At 36.8% G+C, this 17926-nt stretch overlaps 4 protein-coding genes across 13 annotated transcripts; 1 reads left to right on the plus strand and 3 right to left on the minus strand.

The window, feature by feature from the left end:
- Window positions 1-90: 90 nt before the first annotated feature.
- Window positions 91-888, minus strand: LOC109851706 (probable RNA-binding protein EIF1AD). The gene is made up of 2 exons (XM_020422039.1): window positions 538-888; window positions 91-462 (listed from the first exon to the last, which is right to left on the minus strand). The coding sequence occupies exons 1-2, from the start codon at window positions 802-804 to the stop codon at window positions 163-165; spliced, it is 567 nt and encodes a 188-aa protein (XP_020277628.1). The 5' UTR covers window positions 805-888; the 3' UTR covers window positions 91-162.
- An 11-nt stretch (window positions 889-899) lies between these two features.
- On the minus strand, window positions 900-4990 carry LOC109851705 (DNA polymerase subunit gamma-1, mitochondrial). Its single transcript, XM_020422038.1, has 2 exons — window positions 4777-4990; window positions 900-4711 (listed from the first exon to the last, which is right to left on the minus strand). The coding sequence occupies exon 2, from the start codon at window positions 4669-4671 to the stop codon at window positions 988-990; it is 3684 nt and encodes a 1227-aa protein (XP_020277627.1). The 5' UTR covers window positions 4672-4711; window positions 4777-4990; the 3' UTR covers window positions 900-987.
- A 709-nt stretch (window positions 4991-5699) lies between these two features.
- Window positions 5700-9668, minus strand: LOC109851715 (desumoylating isopeptidase 2). Of its 7 annotated transcripts, none has more exons than XM_020422051.1 (7): window positions 9532-9668; window positions 8940-9187; window positions 8262-8437; window positions 7984-8056; window positions 7460-7553; window positions 7204-7345; window positions 5700-7127 (listed from the first exon to the last, which is right to left on the minus strand). In XM_020422051.1, the coding sequence occupies exons 3-7, from the start codon at window positions 8385-8387 to the stop codon at window positions 6951-6953; spliced, it is 612 nt and encodes a 203-aa protein (XP_020277640.1). In that variant the 5' UTR covers window positions 8388-8437; window positions 8940-9187; window positions 9532-9668; the 3' UTR covers window positions 5700-6950. The 7 variants fall into 7 exon arrangements, with proteins under 7 accessions (XP_020277640.1, XP_020277639.1, XP_020277638.1 ...); XM_020422050.1 differs by having other exon boundaries at window positions 8940-9150; window positions 9508-9668; XM_020422049.1 differs by having other exon boundaries at window positions 9508-9668.
- Window positions 9669-9965: 297 nt separating this feature from the next.
- On the plus strand, window positions 9966-17610 carry LOC109851685 (MTSS1-like protein). Of its 4 annotated transcripts, none has more exons than XM_020422001.1 (13): window positions 9966-10718; window positions 11349-11410; window positions 11655-11728; window positions 11923-12007; window positions 12102-12193; window positions 12282-12571; window positions 12659-12958; window positions 13207-13335; window positions 13735-13891; window positions 13982-14278; window positions 14359-14498; window positions 14638-14996; window positions 15178-17610. In XM_020422001.1, exons 1-13 carry the CDS (start codon window positions 10647-10649, stop codon window positions 15878-15880), a joined length of 2760 nt encoding a protein of 919 aa, XP_020277590.1. In that variant the 5' UTR covers window positions 9966-10646; the 3' UTR covers window positions 15881-17610. The 4 variants fall into 4 exon arrangements, with proteins under 4 accessions (XP_020277590.1, XP_020277591.1, XP_020277592.1 ...); XM_020422002.1 differs by having other exon boundaries at window positions 13822-13891; XM_020422003.1 differs by lacking the exon at window positions 13207-13335.
- Window positions 17611-17926: the final 316 nt, after the last annotated feature.

Raw genomic sequence — 17926 nt, forward strand, 5'->3', positions numbered from 1 at the left:
ATTTACTCAATAATTACTCCTTTATTATAAATAATAGAAAAAAATGGTTCAGGACTTTTCGACTCAGTTTTACTCCTTCTACCTGCCTACGAGAGATTGTACGGCAATTCTGGGACACCCTGTATATATATATATATATATATATATATAAGAGAAGAAAGTCTAACAATAAGTACAGTCTTTTGGAGCTACGACGTAATCAATCGAAGAGCTAGAACTAGAATCTGAATCGCTGTCGTCAGAGGTAGAACTAGAATCTGAATCGCTGTCGTCAGAGCTAGAACTAGAATCTGAATCGCTATCATCCGTTTGCTGGTTAAGATGACATCTATTCGTATTTACGAAAAGTTCCTCATCGTCACAAAGAGCATAATTCGTTTTTATTGAATCTCCGTTTCTCTTCAGATCCTCGTTAAATTCCGATGGCCAGCAATTTTGTTCGCGATACCATTTAATGTGATCCTGAAAACAACGCGTTGCAAATATTACGTACGTGTGTAAATCAATTAGAACGAAGCAATGTGTGTTAAATCTTACCTTTGAAAGTATCTTAACAATTTCGCCTTTGACCTTATTGCCTTCTTTGATTGGTTCGACAATGATGTAGTCACCTCTCTTTACGAAAATATTCTGTCTGAATTTAGTTGGCATTGAGACGAGATATTCTTCTCCAGCAGGAGTGACAATTTCGAAGAGACTATGACCACGGGCTGAGACGATCCGCACAATGATTTGCGAATCTGTGGGGAGTGTCATATCATCGAACTCTTGAAAAACATATTTGCGCTTCGATGCTGCAGACATCGTGCTCTCTGTAAAAATACATTTGAAAAAATTCGGATTTTTATTTACTTTCTTCCACTGATCTTCCCTTTTGTTTATAAATAAATGAAGAAACAAAACTCTGCTTTTTTTTAAATTATGATATAAAATATATTATTTAATTTAAGTTTAATTTCAGTTTTTTTGTGGTTCTTGTTTTGAACATTATTGCGACAATTCTTCGACGGTCGAATCTGTTGGCTTGGTTGTGCGATCTTTTTTTCCATCGTTCCACCAGCCTAGAAAACCGTTGGATTTCTCCAAAGCTGTCCACACGTCTAAACTCTCGCCGGGTGGTATTTCGTATCCACTTTGCAAACCATGAGGATTCGACGGGGTTTTGCAATCGTGCGCAGATTCTTTGCGAAGAACAGTGTCAACTTCCACAGCGGTGAAGAACGCCACTGACATTGGCAGATCTCTCATGCCTAATTTCGAGGCACAAAATGCTCTTGTCATCAAATTAGTCACATGCATGGCCAGAGCAGCATTGTACTTGTACTTGGATGGGACCAAATATCTCACTTCGTCATGAAACGAAAGACAAAACCTCGCATTATCTCTCATCAACCATCTCATAGAAACCAACATTAAATGAAGAAAGTCTACCGCTCCGCTCTGCACCACCCAATTGATCTTCGTGGGTAGAAACTTGTCGTCGTCGTCAGTGTTGGTAGTCTCCATAGCGCGGCTCAGTCTCGCGTTTAAAAACGGCGTGACTGGTTGTTTACTGCTGGAGATTTGCTCCAGTTGATTGAACATAGCCGATTCCGAGCCGTCTATCCACTCGCTCTTTTGAAACATTTCTTTCAACGGTTTACCATGCAGCTTTGCTATTTGATACGCCTGATAGCTTGTATAAGGTTTGTCTTCCAGATCGTCATTAACGAATTCAGGCTTTAATCGGAATACCTTCTTACCCTTGGTGAGAGTGAACATTTTTCGTGACTTGGAAACGGCCTCTGCATTTGTCATAGATGGATTGAACTGCTTCAATAGCTGTTCGGCAAATTTCTGTCCAGCACCGTAGATCCGTGCGTAGTTGATGACTTTGGCATGATCGCGCGAAATACCGACAGCCTTGGCAGTGACACTATGCATATCAGTGCCGTTAGATTTCGTGCCAATAAGAGTCATCCATCCGAAAGGTGTGGCTCCATGAATACCTTTATAATGTGCATCTCCGATAATCGAGGCAATCCACAGCTCTTGACTGTCCACATCGGCGCCCACTATATTATATCCCGGAGGCGCTTGGATCATACATCTTAATTCGGAACCGATTCGTTCAGAGTGAGCATTTGATGCCGTCATCCACGTGGGTTCCACGGCACGTCGCGTTAAAGTGCCGGAAACGATTACTTGAGGTATTATCGCGCCATAACGTGTATGTTTCTTCGACTTCTTCATGCCAATGGGAAAAGAACGCTCGTCCAGCCATATTACCAATTGCGACATTATTCTATCACGATTGTTTCGCCAATACGATAGCATACGAGCGATCTTTAGCATTTCCGCCGCGCTGGCGTCCGAGCCGGCGAGTACGTTTTCGGAGAATTTATTGAGAAAATCTTTAGCAAGCGGATTTCCGACGTTATATTTAGGACCGTCCTTGTGCGGCAGCTTGAAGAAGTAGCAACAGTTGTCAATATCAATGTTACACCACATACCGGTGCCCTTGTATATTTGTTCTGGTCCGTTCTGATTCTTTTTCAAACGCCAGAATTCTGTTTTATGAAGATTCTTTTCCACATCAGTGCCCAAAGTGGTCATTGCGTCGTTCGAAGTGTCTCTAGATCCATTAGATGTTGTTAAAGGGCAATGCGCCAGAAGATTTTTAAATGGAAGTTCAGTATCGACGTGAGGATCGTTGTTATAAGGTACCAAGATTCCCCAACCGTGATCCTTGATGTAATGCAATGGATATTTTTCCCATGTGAGATTCAACAGCTTTGGAACCACTTGCATAGAGGTGCTGATGTTCTGTGGACCTGGTGTCCAATTTTCGTCACTTTGTTTGGGACAAAGTTTCCTGTACCAGGTTGGATATCCCGGCATGTGAGGCATTTTAGCTGGCAACAAATGTCTGGTTTCCTCCAAGTAAGCAAACTTTTTTGCTAGATGATCCTCTTCTTCTTCTTCGTTATCTGACAAATATTTTTTATTATCTGTCTGATCATGTACTTTTTGGACTACCGTTGTCTCTGTGTCAACGGATAATTTTGCTTTCGTTAATTTTTTCTTTATTTTAATTTTCTGTGTAGCCCAATCTTGATCCCACATCCATAAATCTTCTTTATACTTCTCATTGTGCATAAGATGACAAACAGCGTCAGCTCTTTTAGCGAGAGTGAATTTTGCTTCGTAGTTTAAATCATCAAAAGTGGATTCTGATTCTTCCAAATATCTTTGCCAGTTGGAATTTACTGGCAAGTATGTAGAGCCGAGCTCCAACATTCCAGCTAATGTAACCGGATGAGGAAATCTCTCTTGAAAGAGCGGGAATACCTTGCGCAGAACATTGTGAGTGGCAACTGCATCAGATGCACAGTAAGTCATCAACATATCAAAATTGTTTTTGACATCTTCGATAGTGCCTTTAACAAATATGTCTCTTGATTCCTTATTTATCACATAACCACAGTACAACTTGTGTACTTCTATCAGACTATTTAATGAAGTATTGGATAGCCAATTGTCCTTCTCTGGATCTGTTTTCTTGGATAACAATAATGATCTTTGATAGCTATTTAGACCACTGACACATATATGCAATGACATGGTGTCAAGAAAACGAGTTCCTGTTCTGTTTAACCAATACTGTTCTTTAATTCTACTCCTGTCATATGATACATTGTGACCTACAATAATTTTTGGTTTCTTTTGATGCTGATTTAACTTGTGTCCATATTCTTCTTCTGTGCTTTCCATAGGAACAAGTAAACTTGGTGTAAATAATTGCGTGTCAAATGTCTGACTAATACCTTGTACCAAAGACTTTGATACCCAACCGTACCAAGCTTTATTACTAACCGCAGTTGCAAGGGTAGGCAAAGGACCTTGTTTAACGCAAACTTCAACATCAAAGATCACAACATCTTCTAGTGGATAATCTACACTTTCTGTTGTACCATCTGTTGTATATCTAGTCCATCCTTCATTGAAAAGCCATTGTTTTGGCATTTCAGGAATATCTTTTAAAACGTTATTTATAAGTTTTAGATACGGTTTAGCTTGTGCTTTTCCAATATTGTAAAAATGTTCTTCTATATCTTTTCCTTCTAGATCTGGTAACTTCAGGTTCACATCTGGTAATCTAGTTGCATCCTTTACATTTATGCCATACGCACTTAAAGTTTGTTTTATATTGTTTATTTCTTCTTCTGAGAAGAGTTTCTGCTTGTCACATTTTCCAAATAAATGTTCTTGCAATGGTTTAGATAGCATTTGCATATTTATTTCATTAACTCTGACAGTATCTTCTTTCACATTTGTTTCTAAATAACCATTAATGCCATTCTCTGACTTTTTTAATTCCTGAGTATTCTTTGGCATTGGTAAATTTAAATCTGTGTTTTCGGAGAATTTGGCAAAAAACTTGCAATAACCTGTCTCAAAATTGTTGGGTATCACAGGTGTATTGTGAATAGAACTTGATGTGAAAGAATCAGTTTTAAGAAGTAAATCCTGATGAACACATTTCGAATCCTGATCATTTTTTAGATGTATTTTTTTCCACTGGCTCTTTGTAGAAGTACGAGTGCTGCTTTGTGTATTCGTGCATTTGCATCGAATGTAAACGTTAATCAAGCATGCTTTCCTCATTTTAACAATCTTATAATTCCTCATTAACACGCGGCGAGATGAAGCACGTGTACTTAAACTTAACCTATCAAACAAGTGAAATACAGATACTCACATGATTTTTAACAGTATAATAAAACGAAGTCTTACCTGTGTAATACACTAAATTTTAAGTAATTATTAGAGTTTAACTCTCTGATATGTAATTATATCAATCGACGCGTTCTCTTGCACGAAATGAAAATAAGCAAAATAACCGGGCAAAGTGTCGCTCTTTCTCGCTAAAGGGCCTCCTATACAATAAGGCTGCTTTCCTTTTAGGAGACACAGTCGTCGACACAAGTCGACACAAAAGTCATTCTGTCTTCGTTCAGTATTCAGTGAGAAACAAAGACAAAATGACTCTTGTGTCGACTTGTGTCGACTCTGTCTCCTAAAAGGAAAGCAGCCTAAGATATTGGTAATAAATCAGAAGTCAGAAGCAAGAAATTGACCAATCACAGTCTATTCGCAGAAGAATAATCGATTATGATTGGCCAATTTCTTATGACTGTATTGTAGAACGAGCCTAAGGCCATTCTACACATAGACGTAGAATGTTACGTCTATGGTACCACAGAGATGCCAGTTCGTGGACTTAGTAAGCATTCAGCATCAAGTGGAGGGGATACGCACACAGGCGACAACCGTGTCCGTGTGCGCTCGGCGCTTCGGTCAATGGTTGGCCAACCACACGGACACGGCTGTCGCCTGTGTGCGTATCCCCTCCACTTGATGCTGAATGCTTACTAAGTCCACGAACTGGCATCTCTGTGGTACCACTGGATTCCATAGAATTTATATGGCTGTTTGGTGGCCCTGCAATCAACTTCTCGTTTTTCCGGAAATATAAGCCGTTATATTTCTGAAAAAGCGAGACATCGATTGGATATCGCGTTATCTCTTGCTACTTGCCACGCGCAAACGTTGCCTCGTTTTTTGTGTGTAGAATCAGAGAATACATTATCATTATCGTAGTTTTTCAAAAAGGAATTTGCTTAAAAACATGCAGCAAATAAAGTATTCATAAAAAAAACGATGTAACGTCGATTTATTCTGACATCTTTATATATTAAAAATGCATTATATATATTATACGTATATACAAATAGAGTTATCTGTGCTCTTGGTTGTTACAAATATAGTATAGATTACATTGCGCAACGGACATCACTATGTTTATATTGATCAGAAGACAAGTGAAATGAACAAATGAACCAAATTCAATTATTTTTCTTTTGCTACAGAGATCATGATCGCTCAATACGAATATAATCAATCACACAAACAACACAAATGTGTATAACATAGAAACAATATATGTAAGGATTAAAAGTATCAAGAAGAGTATATCCTGATATACCATATTTTGTTTTTAACTAAAATATTGCTACACACATTATAACATAAATTTTTATAGATTCGAGGAAATCAGTAAAGTGTAATAGAAAAAAATGTACAAGTTTTTAGATTATCCAAATCAAAAATTTGTTGTTTGGATTTGATAATTTTGGTATACTCATTTCTGCATACCTCAACTTCAAGTCTTTCCTGTGTATCATTTGTTTCTATTGTCAGCCATATAATATATTCCTCGTTAAAATTTATATATTAACACTATGTATAAAAAATTAATTATAAAAAGCAAATATAAATTAAATATTTAAGCCAATCACACATACATTATATTTTAAAACGATAGTTTACAGTCTCAAGTATAAATAAGAGAAATAAGAGAAATAAGAGAAATAAGAGAGAGTACTTAAAAGAGTACTTAAAAGAGAGTTAAAAAAAAAAAAAAAAAAATCATTTCAATAAACGTTCTTCATTACTGAGTAACAATTTTGTTCTTATCGGCAAATCTCTCCTGTTCATTATGATTTGACATTATATGTAATTATATCTTTCTATTTTTGTGTATGTAACTATCATATATCTTGATTGTATTATTCAACAAATAGAACACATGCGACATTGTAGATTGCCGTTTTAAAAGATAGTTGCAGCAATGCGGCAATTTCTCCGGTACTAATTGTCGCATTCAAGTGTACAATATCAAATTTGTACCTTATCTTGACGGTTTAGTTTCTCAGATTTGCAAATCTTGGCGATATAGCCAATTCTAATTAATATTAACAATTTTTTTCACCAAGTTTAATTTTCTAAATTGTATTTCTTCTTCCTTCTTCTGTGTTTCTATAATATTCTGAACCGTGTATTTCAACTCGGTATAGTAGATCGCAAAGTTCAACTCGCCTAGTGTTAGATCGCTTAGTGGCTAAATGTTACAACGAGGTATCCGATGGTGGTGTACTTTCGTGATGACTAACTTGGCTTAGAGAGTGTTGCAGAGCGTCGGGCGTTAGCCACTCTTTTGGTAAACAACGTTGAAGAAATGGTACACACGAACTGAAATACGCTAGACGATTTACCCAACCAGGTATCTCTTGCCCGCACAAAATCTGAAGTATATCAATGAACTTTTATTATATCATCCGTGTGCAATAACGTTGATTAATATTAGCAATAGCAACGTACCAGTGTAAACTGACTACTAAAGTGATTACAATTTTTATTCATCAGGTGATAACGGTCTCCTCTGAAATCTTTTCCCAATTCTGCAATAATTCTTTGAACATCTTCTTCTGTGAAATCTGTATATCCAATATGAACAGATTGCCTAAGAGATAAGAAATAAAGTTGTTCGTATAATATTTATTATAATTTATGTACAGCACTTGAATGTATTCAGTTTCTACATATAAAAGAATTATAAAACATATAAAACCTTTACCTATATCTAAATTGTTCACCCAGTTCTTCAGCAACTCTTGGTGTGATTTCAAAAATGCCACTTCTTGGCTGAGTGTGACCACCATATGCATATTCTACAATAAATATATGTGTACTAGGCATTATTTTTTCGTTTTATATAAATCAATATCTTAAAATAACATACGGTTTCAAAATGAAACGATGTGTAGACATCGTGATAATGTCAATATATGTGAAATTTGAGGGCCAATACAAGGTTGGTACTGGTTGTTTGTGTAAAAAGTAATTTATTTCAAAAGCTAAACGTTTTGATCCTAGTTTCGGATCTTTATCAATGGCATTAATAAAATTAAATCTATTGGATGTGTGCGATGTACATTAGTTGTGTATCGTTGATTGAGAAAGAATCTTTATTCCTTTATATTGTTGTCGCGACAGCTGAGTGTGTACTGAAGGAATAAAAATTGACCTTCAAATTTCACATACATTAACATACGGTTTGTTTATTAAACATATACTTGTTTACATATCTTGGATACTAACCTGTTCCATATATTTCTACACCTGAATGAAATACACCGAGGCCAATAGGTGTGGTATATTCATTTATCCAATACTATACAAAATAATATTGGATTAATTAAATTATATCAAATAAACACTTAAATCTAAAGAAAAAATACTGATATTTTCTTAACTAATATATTATTTAGAGATATAACGATTGGAGTTTGCAAAGCATCATATTATATATTATACATATTATAAAAGTTATTTTCTATTTTTCTTAATAATTGTTAAATCTGTTTAGTATAGCTTACCATGTCATATACATTAAGAATAATTGGTTCACGTGCCATTTTTGGAATTAACTCCTCACTATCTTGTGGATAGCCCAAACAACTAGGAAATGAAAGATTACAGCTGAGGCCTGATGAAAACATCATTGGAAATTTTGTGATCCGGAGTAGATTTGATTACTGATGTTTCAATATACCTAAAAAATAATATAGTCTCTTTATTTCATACATAAAAAAATTGTTCTTGTGTGTTTATAAGATATTTTTTGATTAAAAAAAAGAAAACTTATAAATTTTATTATTGCAACTAAAACTAGAGCTGTACTTTTGTGTCACATTTTTGATTTTAGGGCATTGTCTACAAAAAACAAATTTAATTAGAGATTAACCATAGTTATCGCTTATATTTTAAAATTTCTACTACATCCTGGAGATGGAGACTGAGAGAGGGAGAGAGAGAGAGAGAAAGAGAGAGAGAGAAAAAGAGAAAAAGTGAAAGAGAAAGAGGAAGAGAAAGAGAAAGAAAGACCAAAGTATTGTATATAAACATACACAAAAAATAAATATAAATACATATGTGTGATCAAGAGAGTATTTTTGTTACTCAAAAAACTTTCTACACTATGCTATTTCTACATGTGAGATGTTTGTACAAACTTATTATCAGTAAGTATATATTATTCAAAATATAAAATTTACCTTTGTACAGATACAATACCGGAGATTATCTTTTTTCACTCTCTTTCTTCAATACAATAACTCTTTGTATTTAGTAAATGCATGCATTGAATTTACATATCTCTTCAGTATTATGTTTTATTGTTCTTATGGTGTTATTTTCTTGTTTTTGATTTAGTATCTTTCTCTCTCTCTTTCTCTCTTTGTTTCATTGTTTTGTTATCATAAAGCACTATAAATTATCATACACAACATACATATATCTTCAACTGAAAAAGAGAATTTGTTATTTACATAAACTACAAGCATTTTCTCTCTTCGCACACCGAGACAAAAATTATAGCTTGCAAACGTATTGAGATATCGTGAAATTTGCACAAATTATGTTAGCACGCACAAACCGCGCACGCAATAAAATAAAAGCGATTGCGATTGTTAAATCGTGAAGCGTGAATATTGTGTAAAAATTTCTCAAAAAACTGGTGCACGGGTTGCTTTACATTTTGCGACACCGATAGCTCATCGTACAAGACTAAACAACGGGTTCGGGGTTTTTATTACGAAATTAAGATCTTTCACAGTGAATTACTGTTAAAAATTTTGCTTGCGGGACCTCCAGAATTATTCCCTCGAGAAATCAGTCAAGAGACCATTCAGAATATATTCGTCACTCGTTTTGATTTCCACACTGGAGTTCGACTCACTGATGCTTTGTGATGACACAGCTCCGAGAAGTGTCTCTATTGAAGATTACCTTGTGTTTCGGTGGACTTTTAATTTGCGCCGCGTGTGTTTGTCCAGCTTGTGGACAAGAAATGGGATGGCCAATCGAAACGTATTTCTCTCGAGCAATATATGCGATCAGCAATTCTAGTCGATGAGTCTTATCACGTATCGTGTCAAAACTGTCGGACAATTTTGATTGACCGATGGACAAGGGATTTCTGGGGGATTCAAAAATGTCCCATCTGACAGCCAATCAGCGTGTTAAAAAAAAAAAAAAAACCATCCATTCGTCGTTCGTCAGTCCGATTCCGAGCTCCGGGTTAAGTTCTGTCGTAAGCTTTTCGAACGCAGCTCCTTTCTCTCTTTCTCTTTCTCTCTCTGTTTCTTCCTCTTCCTCTCTCACTTCGCTCTGTATAATAACGATTAGACGCATACAGAATAGCATCGATCCCGATTTCTAGAACGGGGTCACTCCACACGGGAGCAACCAACGAGATCACCGACGTTGATTACGCTCGGTGCTCGCGAGGAGAAAACAGCGGAAGGAAAACTCGCAATATCGAGAGACAACCATTTGCATCCGTCCTCGTTGTGTTGTGTTTACGTTCGTATATAACGTTTACATTGAGCGCGCTTTGCGCTTATCAACGCGCGTTCTCACGGCGCATCGTTCGGAGAAAATGCAAAGTGAGGATTTACTTTAGCGTCACTATCGGTCAAGTCTATTAGCGAATATACGGGTCAGCTTCGCGTTGTTTCTTTGCACACATCTCGTCGCCGCCCTCCATCCTTGCATTTTCCTTTCTCTTTCTCTCTCTCTCTCTCTCCCTCTCTCTTTCTCTCTCTTTCTCTTTCGTGCGATCGAAAATATGATAGACTGTGCCGTTCGTTCCCTCTGGCGACGATACGTCGATCGCGCGGAGTGAACTCGCCGACGTGTTTACGACGGGGCGAGTGAATTGTCACAAGTGTTCCGGATTCAGATCAGCCTGAACAGAAACGATGGACGCGACGATAGAGAGAGAGTGCAGCGCGTTAGGCGGTTTGTTTCAACAGATCGTCACTGACATGAAGGTGAGGAACAACTCGGCCGAAATATATTCGTTTTATTAGTCGAGTTTTGCAACATGTTCCGCATACGATCGTCAATGTTTGTTTGTTTTTTTTTTTTTTTATGTTGACACTTGCACTTGTGTTTGTAAAGCCTTTTTTCTGTGTGTTTCTGAAATATCTTTTTCTCACGATAATTGGTAAGTTGTTTTTTTCTATCTTTTATGAAGTAAAAACATTCTTTTGCAAAAAATTGACAGTGTTTCCATAGTTTAAATTTTTACGTATTGCATCTACTCTGTTTGAGCAACGAAGTAAGAAATATTTTGTGTTTATAACTTAGAAGCAAAAAAATCTAAGATTTATGTTGACAAGCAAGAACATTTGCTTTAATTTGTTTATTTTTCTTAGTTTAATTTGTTTTCATCTGAACTATGTCATCTGACACATGTTCTATGAACTAATATCTAATCAAAGAGGATATGTGGGCGTTTATATATGATTATATTATCTATGCAATAGTTTGGTTTTTCCTGGTCTATGTTGATATACAAGCTGTAATGTGATACATAAAAGCCAATATTATTAAGAGAATAGTAAAAAAAAAAATTATTTACAGATGTGGAATGCTACTGTTTATTTTCGTTTTTACAGAATGGAACACCACTTTGGGAAGATTTAATTTCAAAAGCTACGAAATTACATGCAAGTCTGAGGTAAAAACATTTTTAAGTACCCACATAAGTTTTAATGCTTATAAGTTACTTGCTTAATTTGTTATATGTATAAGTATATATGCATATACTTTTTATAAAATATAAAATTATAGTTATGTGTATTTTGTGTTAATATTTTGTTATCTTTATATATGAGTTTTTAGTAAATTAAATATAAATATATAAGTTTTTTCCCCTCTTTTTTTGGTTTTTTTAAAAATATATAGTATTACTTATATTACAGAGCTGCTATCTTGGCTATTTCTGCATATCTTGAGGCTTTTCAAAAAATAGCGGATGCAGCGACTAATGCTAGAGGTAAGTCTCAATATAATGTACAAGATCATGACTTTTGCTTTTCATCACTTTACATTCAAATATTTTAATTGAGTTAATTAAGAATAAATTAAAAAGAGATTAAAGAAAGATTAATATAGATTAATAGGTAGATAGAAAATAGATAAAATAAATAGATTAAAGAAAGATTAAGATATCTTATTGTTGCAAACAAGGTGCAACTAAGGAAATTGGAACAGCACTGACACGAATATGTTTGAGGCACAAAGCGGTAGAAACTCGTATGAAGTCGTTCACTAGGTATGAAATGTTGCACATACAGCAATAAATTTAATGTACTTGTAGATATTCTCTTTTTGTTTTCTGACGACTTATGAACATTGCTTATTTCAAGCGCTATTATGGACTGTTTGGTGTTGCCTTTACAAGAGAAATTAGAAGATTGGAAGAAGTCTTTGATCAATTTAGACAAAGAACATGCTAAAGGTTAATGATCATTGTATTTAATACTGTAATACATTTTGTTTTTATGAAGAAAATCACTTTTACATTTCAATCTTTCATTTATATTTAGAATTCAAAAAAGCGAGGGCAGAATTAAAGAAACGTTCTACTGATACTTTACGATTGCAAAAGAAGAAGGCAAGAAAAGGTCAAGTTCACCTGCACGTCCAAGGACAATCTCACGGTCACGGGACAGGTTCTAGCGATGTTGAGCTCACTAAAATGTTGGAATCGTCGGCAGCAGTTGTTCAAGAGAAAAGACTGAGTTTAGAAGAAACAGAACGAAAGGCCGTCCGCGCAGCCCTTCTTGAAGAAAGAGGCAGATTTTGCTTACTTGCCCGATTCCTGAAACCTGTACTCGTTAGTATTCATATCTCACAGATATATTATGCCGTATTTTTCAACTAAATTTAAAAAAGAAATATAAACATAATTAATATAATGTAGGATGAAGAGATAGCGATGTTGATGGAATTAACACATCTGCAAGAGGTCTCCGATCAATTACAAAGACATGCCGCGTCACCGCATCACCTACCGCCTGCATCCGAGCAGGTAATCACGGATATAAAAGGTTGCGACGTTACTCAGTGGTCGTTGGCCACGCCGCCGTCGAGTCCGTCACTGTCTCTTGGATCGAGGAAGAGTTCTATGTGTTCGATCAGTTCTCTAACTAGTAGCAGTAGTGGATCTTGTAAAAGCCATCCGAGTCCGTCCGGACATCCGTGGCACAGATCGCTTTCTCAGGTAATTCGGAGTATCCCTTTTTTTCACCTTGTTTTTTTTTCTTACCCCCATCTTTTTTTATCTTTACGGACTGATCCTGTTAGATATTTTTATACATCGCATGACACGGTAACACACTATGTTAATGCATCAGCTGCAATGCACCCTGGTAGATTTGCACACAGATTTTACAGCGCGAATCGATCGCTCTACTTGCCCGTCGAGCGACAGCTTGTTGTATGTGGTAGTCGATGTTGTACTCGTTGTAGCCAGTTGGTGTCAGGCCCGCCAGCATCAGCGGTATCGCTACTCTACGTCACTTGACAAGTGGCAGTTCCCGTGACTCTGGTTTCACATCCCAGGACACGTTGTATAACCAACCCATTTCCGAGCATCAGGTAAGGTTGTCTAGTGATTAGTAGAAACTAGCGGAAATCTATGATGTTTCATTATCAGTCTTCCTAGACCGGACGAGACGATATCATCTTCACTTTTAACGACCAGTTTTTTTGTAAGAGTTAACAGTACACTTTTAGAAAGCTTTCATTGTTGTTCGAATTTGACAGTTCAAAAGATCGTTTTGGATTGTCTCTGGAATTTTGAAGACCCAACGCGAGACTTCGTGAACTTCCGCAGTCTATTGATCGATTAATAGTTTGCTGCTGAACCGGCTTTATATCAGTTTTAGATGTTTGAAGTCGAAAGTTTGAGAATGCATATTTTACACATACGATATAATCTTGTTGTACATCGTATCGTTGAGAAATCTTGCTTAAAAAGACGGCTCGTATTTTTAGGTATCGAATGTGTCTTCTCTAAATAATCAAAGTACCGGTTGCACTGTAACAAGACCTGTGACAACTTCAACTTGGCCTGATTTACAGGAAACGTCCGTTCAATACGATCGGCAAAATCCGAGTACAGTGAACGAACGACCGCATACTATTTCTTCCGGTAAGCATACTTACAATTTGATATGTTGTGGCGTTGATGTGCGACGGTTTGATTGATTGAAAACTTTTTATAAACTATTGTTTCTGATAGCATACGAGAAGGGACATCAGAGACCGGCGCTCAGCGTTTACACATTCCAAGCACCGGATCGCGATGGCAACAGTTGTTGTCACAGTCAGCCCGCATCTCCGGTTTCATCTTCCTCATCATGTTCTTCCTCGAATCAGCTGTCTAGAGTACAACTCCGTAGGAATAACAGCGGCAATCGTCCGCCCATACCAAACAGATGCTCGAGCCTGGAACGACCGACGATTCCGGTGAAAAACGAACCGCCGGGAAGTCCTCGCGGAAAACCCAAGTTACCTCTTCCGGCTCATTTGGCGAAAGGTTAATTAATACAACAATTTCTATGTGTTGTTAGATGTGAAGTTAATTAAATTGATGTCGAATATAACGATGTGATGCAGAATTGGCAACCCATCAGCTTCAACAGCCGATGTATGTGAATATGCATGAATTGGCAAATCTGGCTGCTAGTCGTGCTCAGGAAATGCAGCTTCCACTGCCACCCCCTCCTGCATCATTGACAGCACCAGGAACCGACAAGGTATTCAATACTTTGTAATCTCATATTTTTAAAATTAATTTCAATGCTTACGCGCATTAAGAGAATTTGTTTTGGATTTTTTTTGTTTTTCTGTGCATATATATATAACTAGTTTTTTTGTTCTGTAAAATTTGTGCAGACTGAAGTTCCGGAAAAAGAATCCGGCAGTCAAACATCCGAGTCCAGCTTGGAATCCAGCAGCGGATACGGAAGCCAAAACACGCTGCCTCATTCTCACTCACTTCACAATCAAAACGAGAATATATGGAACGTGCCCGGCGCTGCAGCCACGTTAATGACACGCAGAGGATCGACGCAGCAGATGACTAGACCGCCGCCGCCGACAAGACGCACATCTACGGTCATAACCGCGCCTCCCACGTCGGCTGTGAACGAAGACCGAAACGAAAACGTTTGCGACGAAACCGAGAATCTTCCTCCTCCGCCTGCGTTCCTCTTGGAAGGATCTTCGCCCACTGCCAGTCCTACGCCTCAGAGGTAAAAATCAACGTTGCTCTTTCCAGTTGAATTGTTTCAAAATCAAGTTCGATGATTACTTAATTGTATGTTTTAAATGTTTTCCGCTTTTCTCATTTTTAAGCTCTCTTTAATACGGAAAAATTAATTAAAAATTTTCATGACCTCAATGTATTACATTTAACATCTCTTTGTCTTGTAGGTCTATTTCGGTTTCTGAGACTGTGAGGACTCTCACGGAACTCCGTCATACGCCTGCTAGTCCTTCTCTCTTACGAAAGGCTACGGGGCAGCAACAAGCATTCGCTAACCCTTCGAGTATTGTTCAACATAACACTGTACTACAGATAACTCGTTCATCGGTTGAACGTTCCTGCTCGACTGTTCGTTCAACGTCCCAAGAACGTGGGTCTGCTGGCGCACAAACGGCCGGTGCAAACAGTCAAGCTGCAGGTCAAGGACCTGGCGGTGTTGGCCAGGGTTTTATGGCAGTACTCAACGCTAAGCTCATCGGTACTATGAATAGCAGTGTGGCAGGTGTAAACGTGAGCAGCAGTCCGAAATCTCTTAGAAAGCAATCGATTTCGGAGCAACAGCAGCAGCAACAACAACAACAACAGCAGCAGCAGCAGCAGCAGCAGCAATCCAATAAAAATGTCAAAACGGCAGCATCTGGATTTCTCGAAACGCTAAATGCCAAATTGGCGCAGCAACAGCAAGTGCTGCAACAAGCAGGAAATAACACCAGCAGATCCGCGAGTGTACGACGCATTATGGGCAATCGTGTACCTATCATGGATCCTTTGCAAGTAAGGGATTCTCTTATGGATCAGATTAGACGAGGCACTTCGTTGAGAAAAACTAGCGGTCCGATCAACGATCGGTCAGCGCCTAAAATCTACTAAGATTGGCAGCAATTCTCGCGTAAGTCCGTAATTACCGTCACATTGATGTCATTGATTCGCGAGATGCAATAAGGATTTAACAAAAATCAGCATCTTTCCATTTTTCGTCTATATTTTTATGCATAAATTGTGAGTTAAGTGCGTGAACGTATCGAGATCACAGTTACGTTTCAATTGAACAAAGATCTCGGCAGTGATGCGTTAACATTTCCTAAACACAGGGTCACTGCTGTTTTCGCAGAAAATACTCTAGAATTTAAAACCAACTATCGTTTATATATTGTCCGATTATATTTTTTATACGTTCACAGAGTAAAAATTCTACATTTTTTTTACTAATTATGTAAATCATTTTTGAAATTTGTACATAAACAGATTTGTACACATCTTTTGTATTCTGTTAATTTCTGTTTTGTAATCACACACATCTGAAAGAAACTTTAATGTCCGACTGATTCAAAAAGTTCAGTGACCCAAGTTTTAGTAAATAATAAAAGCACCAGTGCCAATCTATTTGTATAGCCGTCAGCTCTTTTTGAAATTTTACAATAAAAACACGCAGGCTCCATATTAAATCAATATATGATTTATTGTATTTATAATTAGAGAGAAAATGAGAGAAAAGGAAGGGAGAAACGCATATCGAAACATCGCGTACTTGAGAACCAATCAGGAATACTTTTATGTAGGTTTAATGACGTTAAATATAATAATATATAAATATATATATATATTTATGTATTATATATATTACATAATATATATAATATATATAATATACACACACACATTATACATTAGCGTAATATTCGGAACAATACAGCGTAGTAAGATTTTTATAATGTATTAATATTTATATACATACAAAAGCCGATTTTTTGATTAGAGAATTGTCTCATATGATCCATATCGATACAACGACAATATTCCAGTACAACTTGTGTCTTATAGGTCTCTATTTTTTCTGCTTGACGACAGCTTTAAACGACTTTCTCATCGTTATTATCGCGCTACCGCTTAGTNCATATAATTGAATGTACAATGGGATCTGCGCGATTCCACGAAAGTCATACATAATTTAATATCGAGCTTGTGTAATTCGATACGTGAAATCTCTTGTAACTGCGTATTAAAGGTATTGTGTCACGAGTGTTACTTCTTTTTTCTCATAGTTTTTGTTTTTAATACAAAAAAGCGTGATCTCCGACTTTATTTGTCTTTCAACTTCGTGTGTCCTCGCCACCGCATCGGGACGGCGGCTTTTCCAAAGGTGGTTGTCCGCCATCAAGAACATTCTCGATCACGAACCGGTGATCGTACGTGTACTAATAATAGTTATATACCATTACGGCATCTCTCTTAAATGTCGATAAATGTTAAATAAACGTATATATCGCTCCTTTTGCGAAGATGACGTGTTTACGGTCCGTCATTGCTTGCACAAGCTACATTTATCGCATCTTGGCGAGTTCCAGAAAAAAAAAAAAAAAAAAAAAGTCTTTCTAGATCAAAAGAGACGTTGTCAAGTATTATGTTACATCGCATCGTGTTAGACTCATTGTTTTGCGCGTATTACATCTTCATACGTTTACTTTTTTTATTTATGTCACACGTTGTTGCGCGAATGTGTACTCATCGCTACTGCTATACACTGCCTACTTTGTGCGCGCGATCGAGAGGTGTGTGTATGTGCATCAATCAGATCTATAAAGACATCACGACAACAAAAAAATATCTATTACTGCCAAATTACATTCATCTTTTCATTCCTCACGTAGTTAAGTGGTTTTTTTTTTTTTTTTTTTTTAATAATATGTATCGTAATGTGTACCGGCGCGGATAGTGTGTATAGCGAGCATTATACATAGTTTATATATGTTTTTATTTATTTTAAGCATTTAAAAAAAATACTCTGTATACAGCGTGAATAAGTGGATAAATACTTCCAGAGAATATCCATTTGATATTTAATACTATTCGCTTTTTACGAACGGAAGGCGATTGAACGAGAAAAAACGCGGGGAAAGTAGATTCGATTAAAATATC

This window comes from Pseudomyrmex gracilis, unplaced genomic scaffold, assembly GCF_002006095.1.
Source record: "Pseudomyrmex gracilis isolate BER0280 unplaced genomic scaffold, ASM200609v1 scaffold_19, whole genome shotgun sequence".
Taxonomy (NCBI): Eukaryota; Metazoa; Arthropoda; class Insecta; order Hymenoptera; family Formicidae; genus Pseudomyrmex; species Pseudomyrmex gracilis.

Excerpts from the sequence above, each read along its gene's own strand:
- LOC109851706 (XM_020422039.1), bottom strand. The coding sequence starts at position 804 with ATGTCTGCAGCATCGAAGCGCAAATATGTTTTTCAAGAGTTCGATGAT. Across the intron at positions 463-537 it reads TTGTTAAGATACTTTCAAAG|GATCACATTAAATGGTATCG; the intron begins GTAAGATTTAAC and ends CGTTGTTTTCAG.
- LOC109851705 (XM_020422038.1), bottom strand. The coding sequence starts at position 4,671 with ATGAGGAATTATAAGATTGTTAAAATGAGGAAAGCATGCTTGATTAAC.
- LOC109851715 (XM_020422055.1), bottom strand. The coding sequence starts at position 8,387 with ATGATGTTTTCATCAGGCCTCAGCTGTAATCTTTCATTTCCTAGTTGT. Across the intron at positions 7,346-7,459 it reads GGTGAACAATTTAGATATAG|GCAATCTGTTCATATTGGAT; the intron begins GTAAAGGTTTTA and ends CTTATCTCTTAG. Across the intron at positions 7,128-7,203 it reads TTAGTAGTCAGTTTACACTG|ATTTTGTGCGGGCAAGAGAT; the intron begins GTACGTTGCTAT and ends GATATACTTCAG.
- LOC109851685 (XM_020422001.1), top strand. The coding sequence starts at position 10,647 with ATGGACGCGACGATAGAGAGAGAGTGCAGCGCGTTAGGCGGTTTGTTT. Across the intron at positions 11,729-11,922 it reads TGCAGCGACTAATGCTAGAG|GTGCAACTAAGGAAATTGGA; the intron begins GTAAGTCTCAAT and ends GTTGCAAACAAG. Across the intron at positions 14,997-15,177 it reads GCCAGTCCTACGCCTCAGAG|GTCTATTTCGGTTTCTGAGA; the intron begins GTAAAAATCAAC and ends TTTGTCTTGTAG.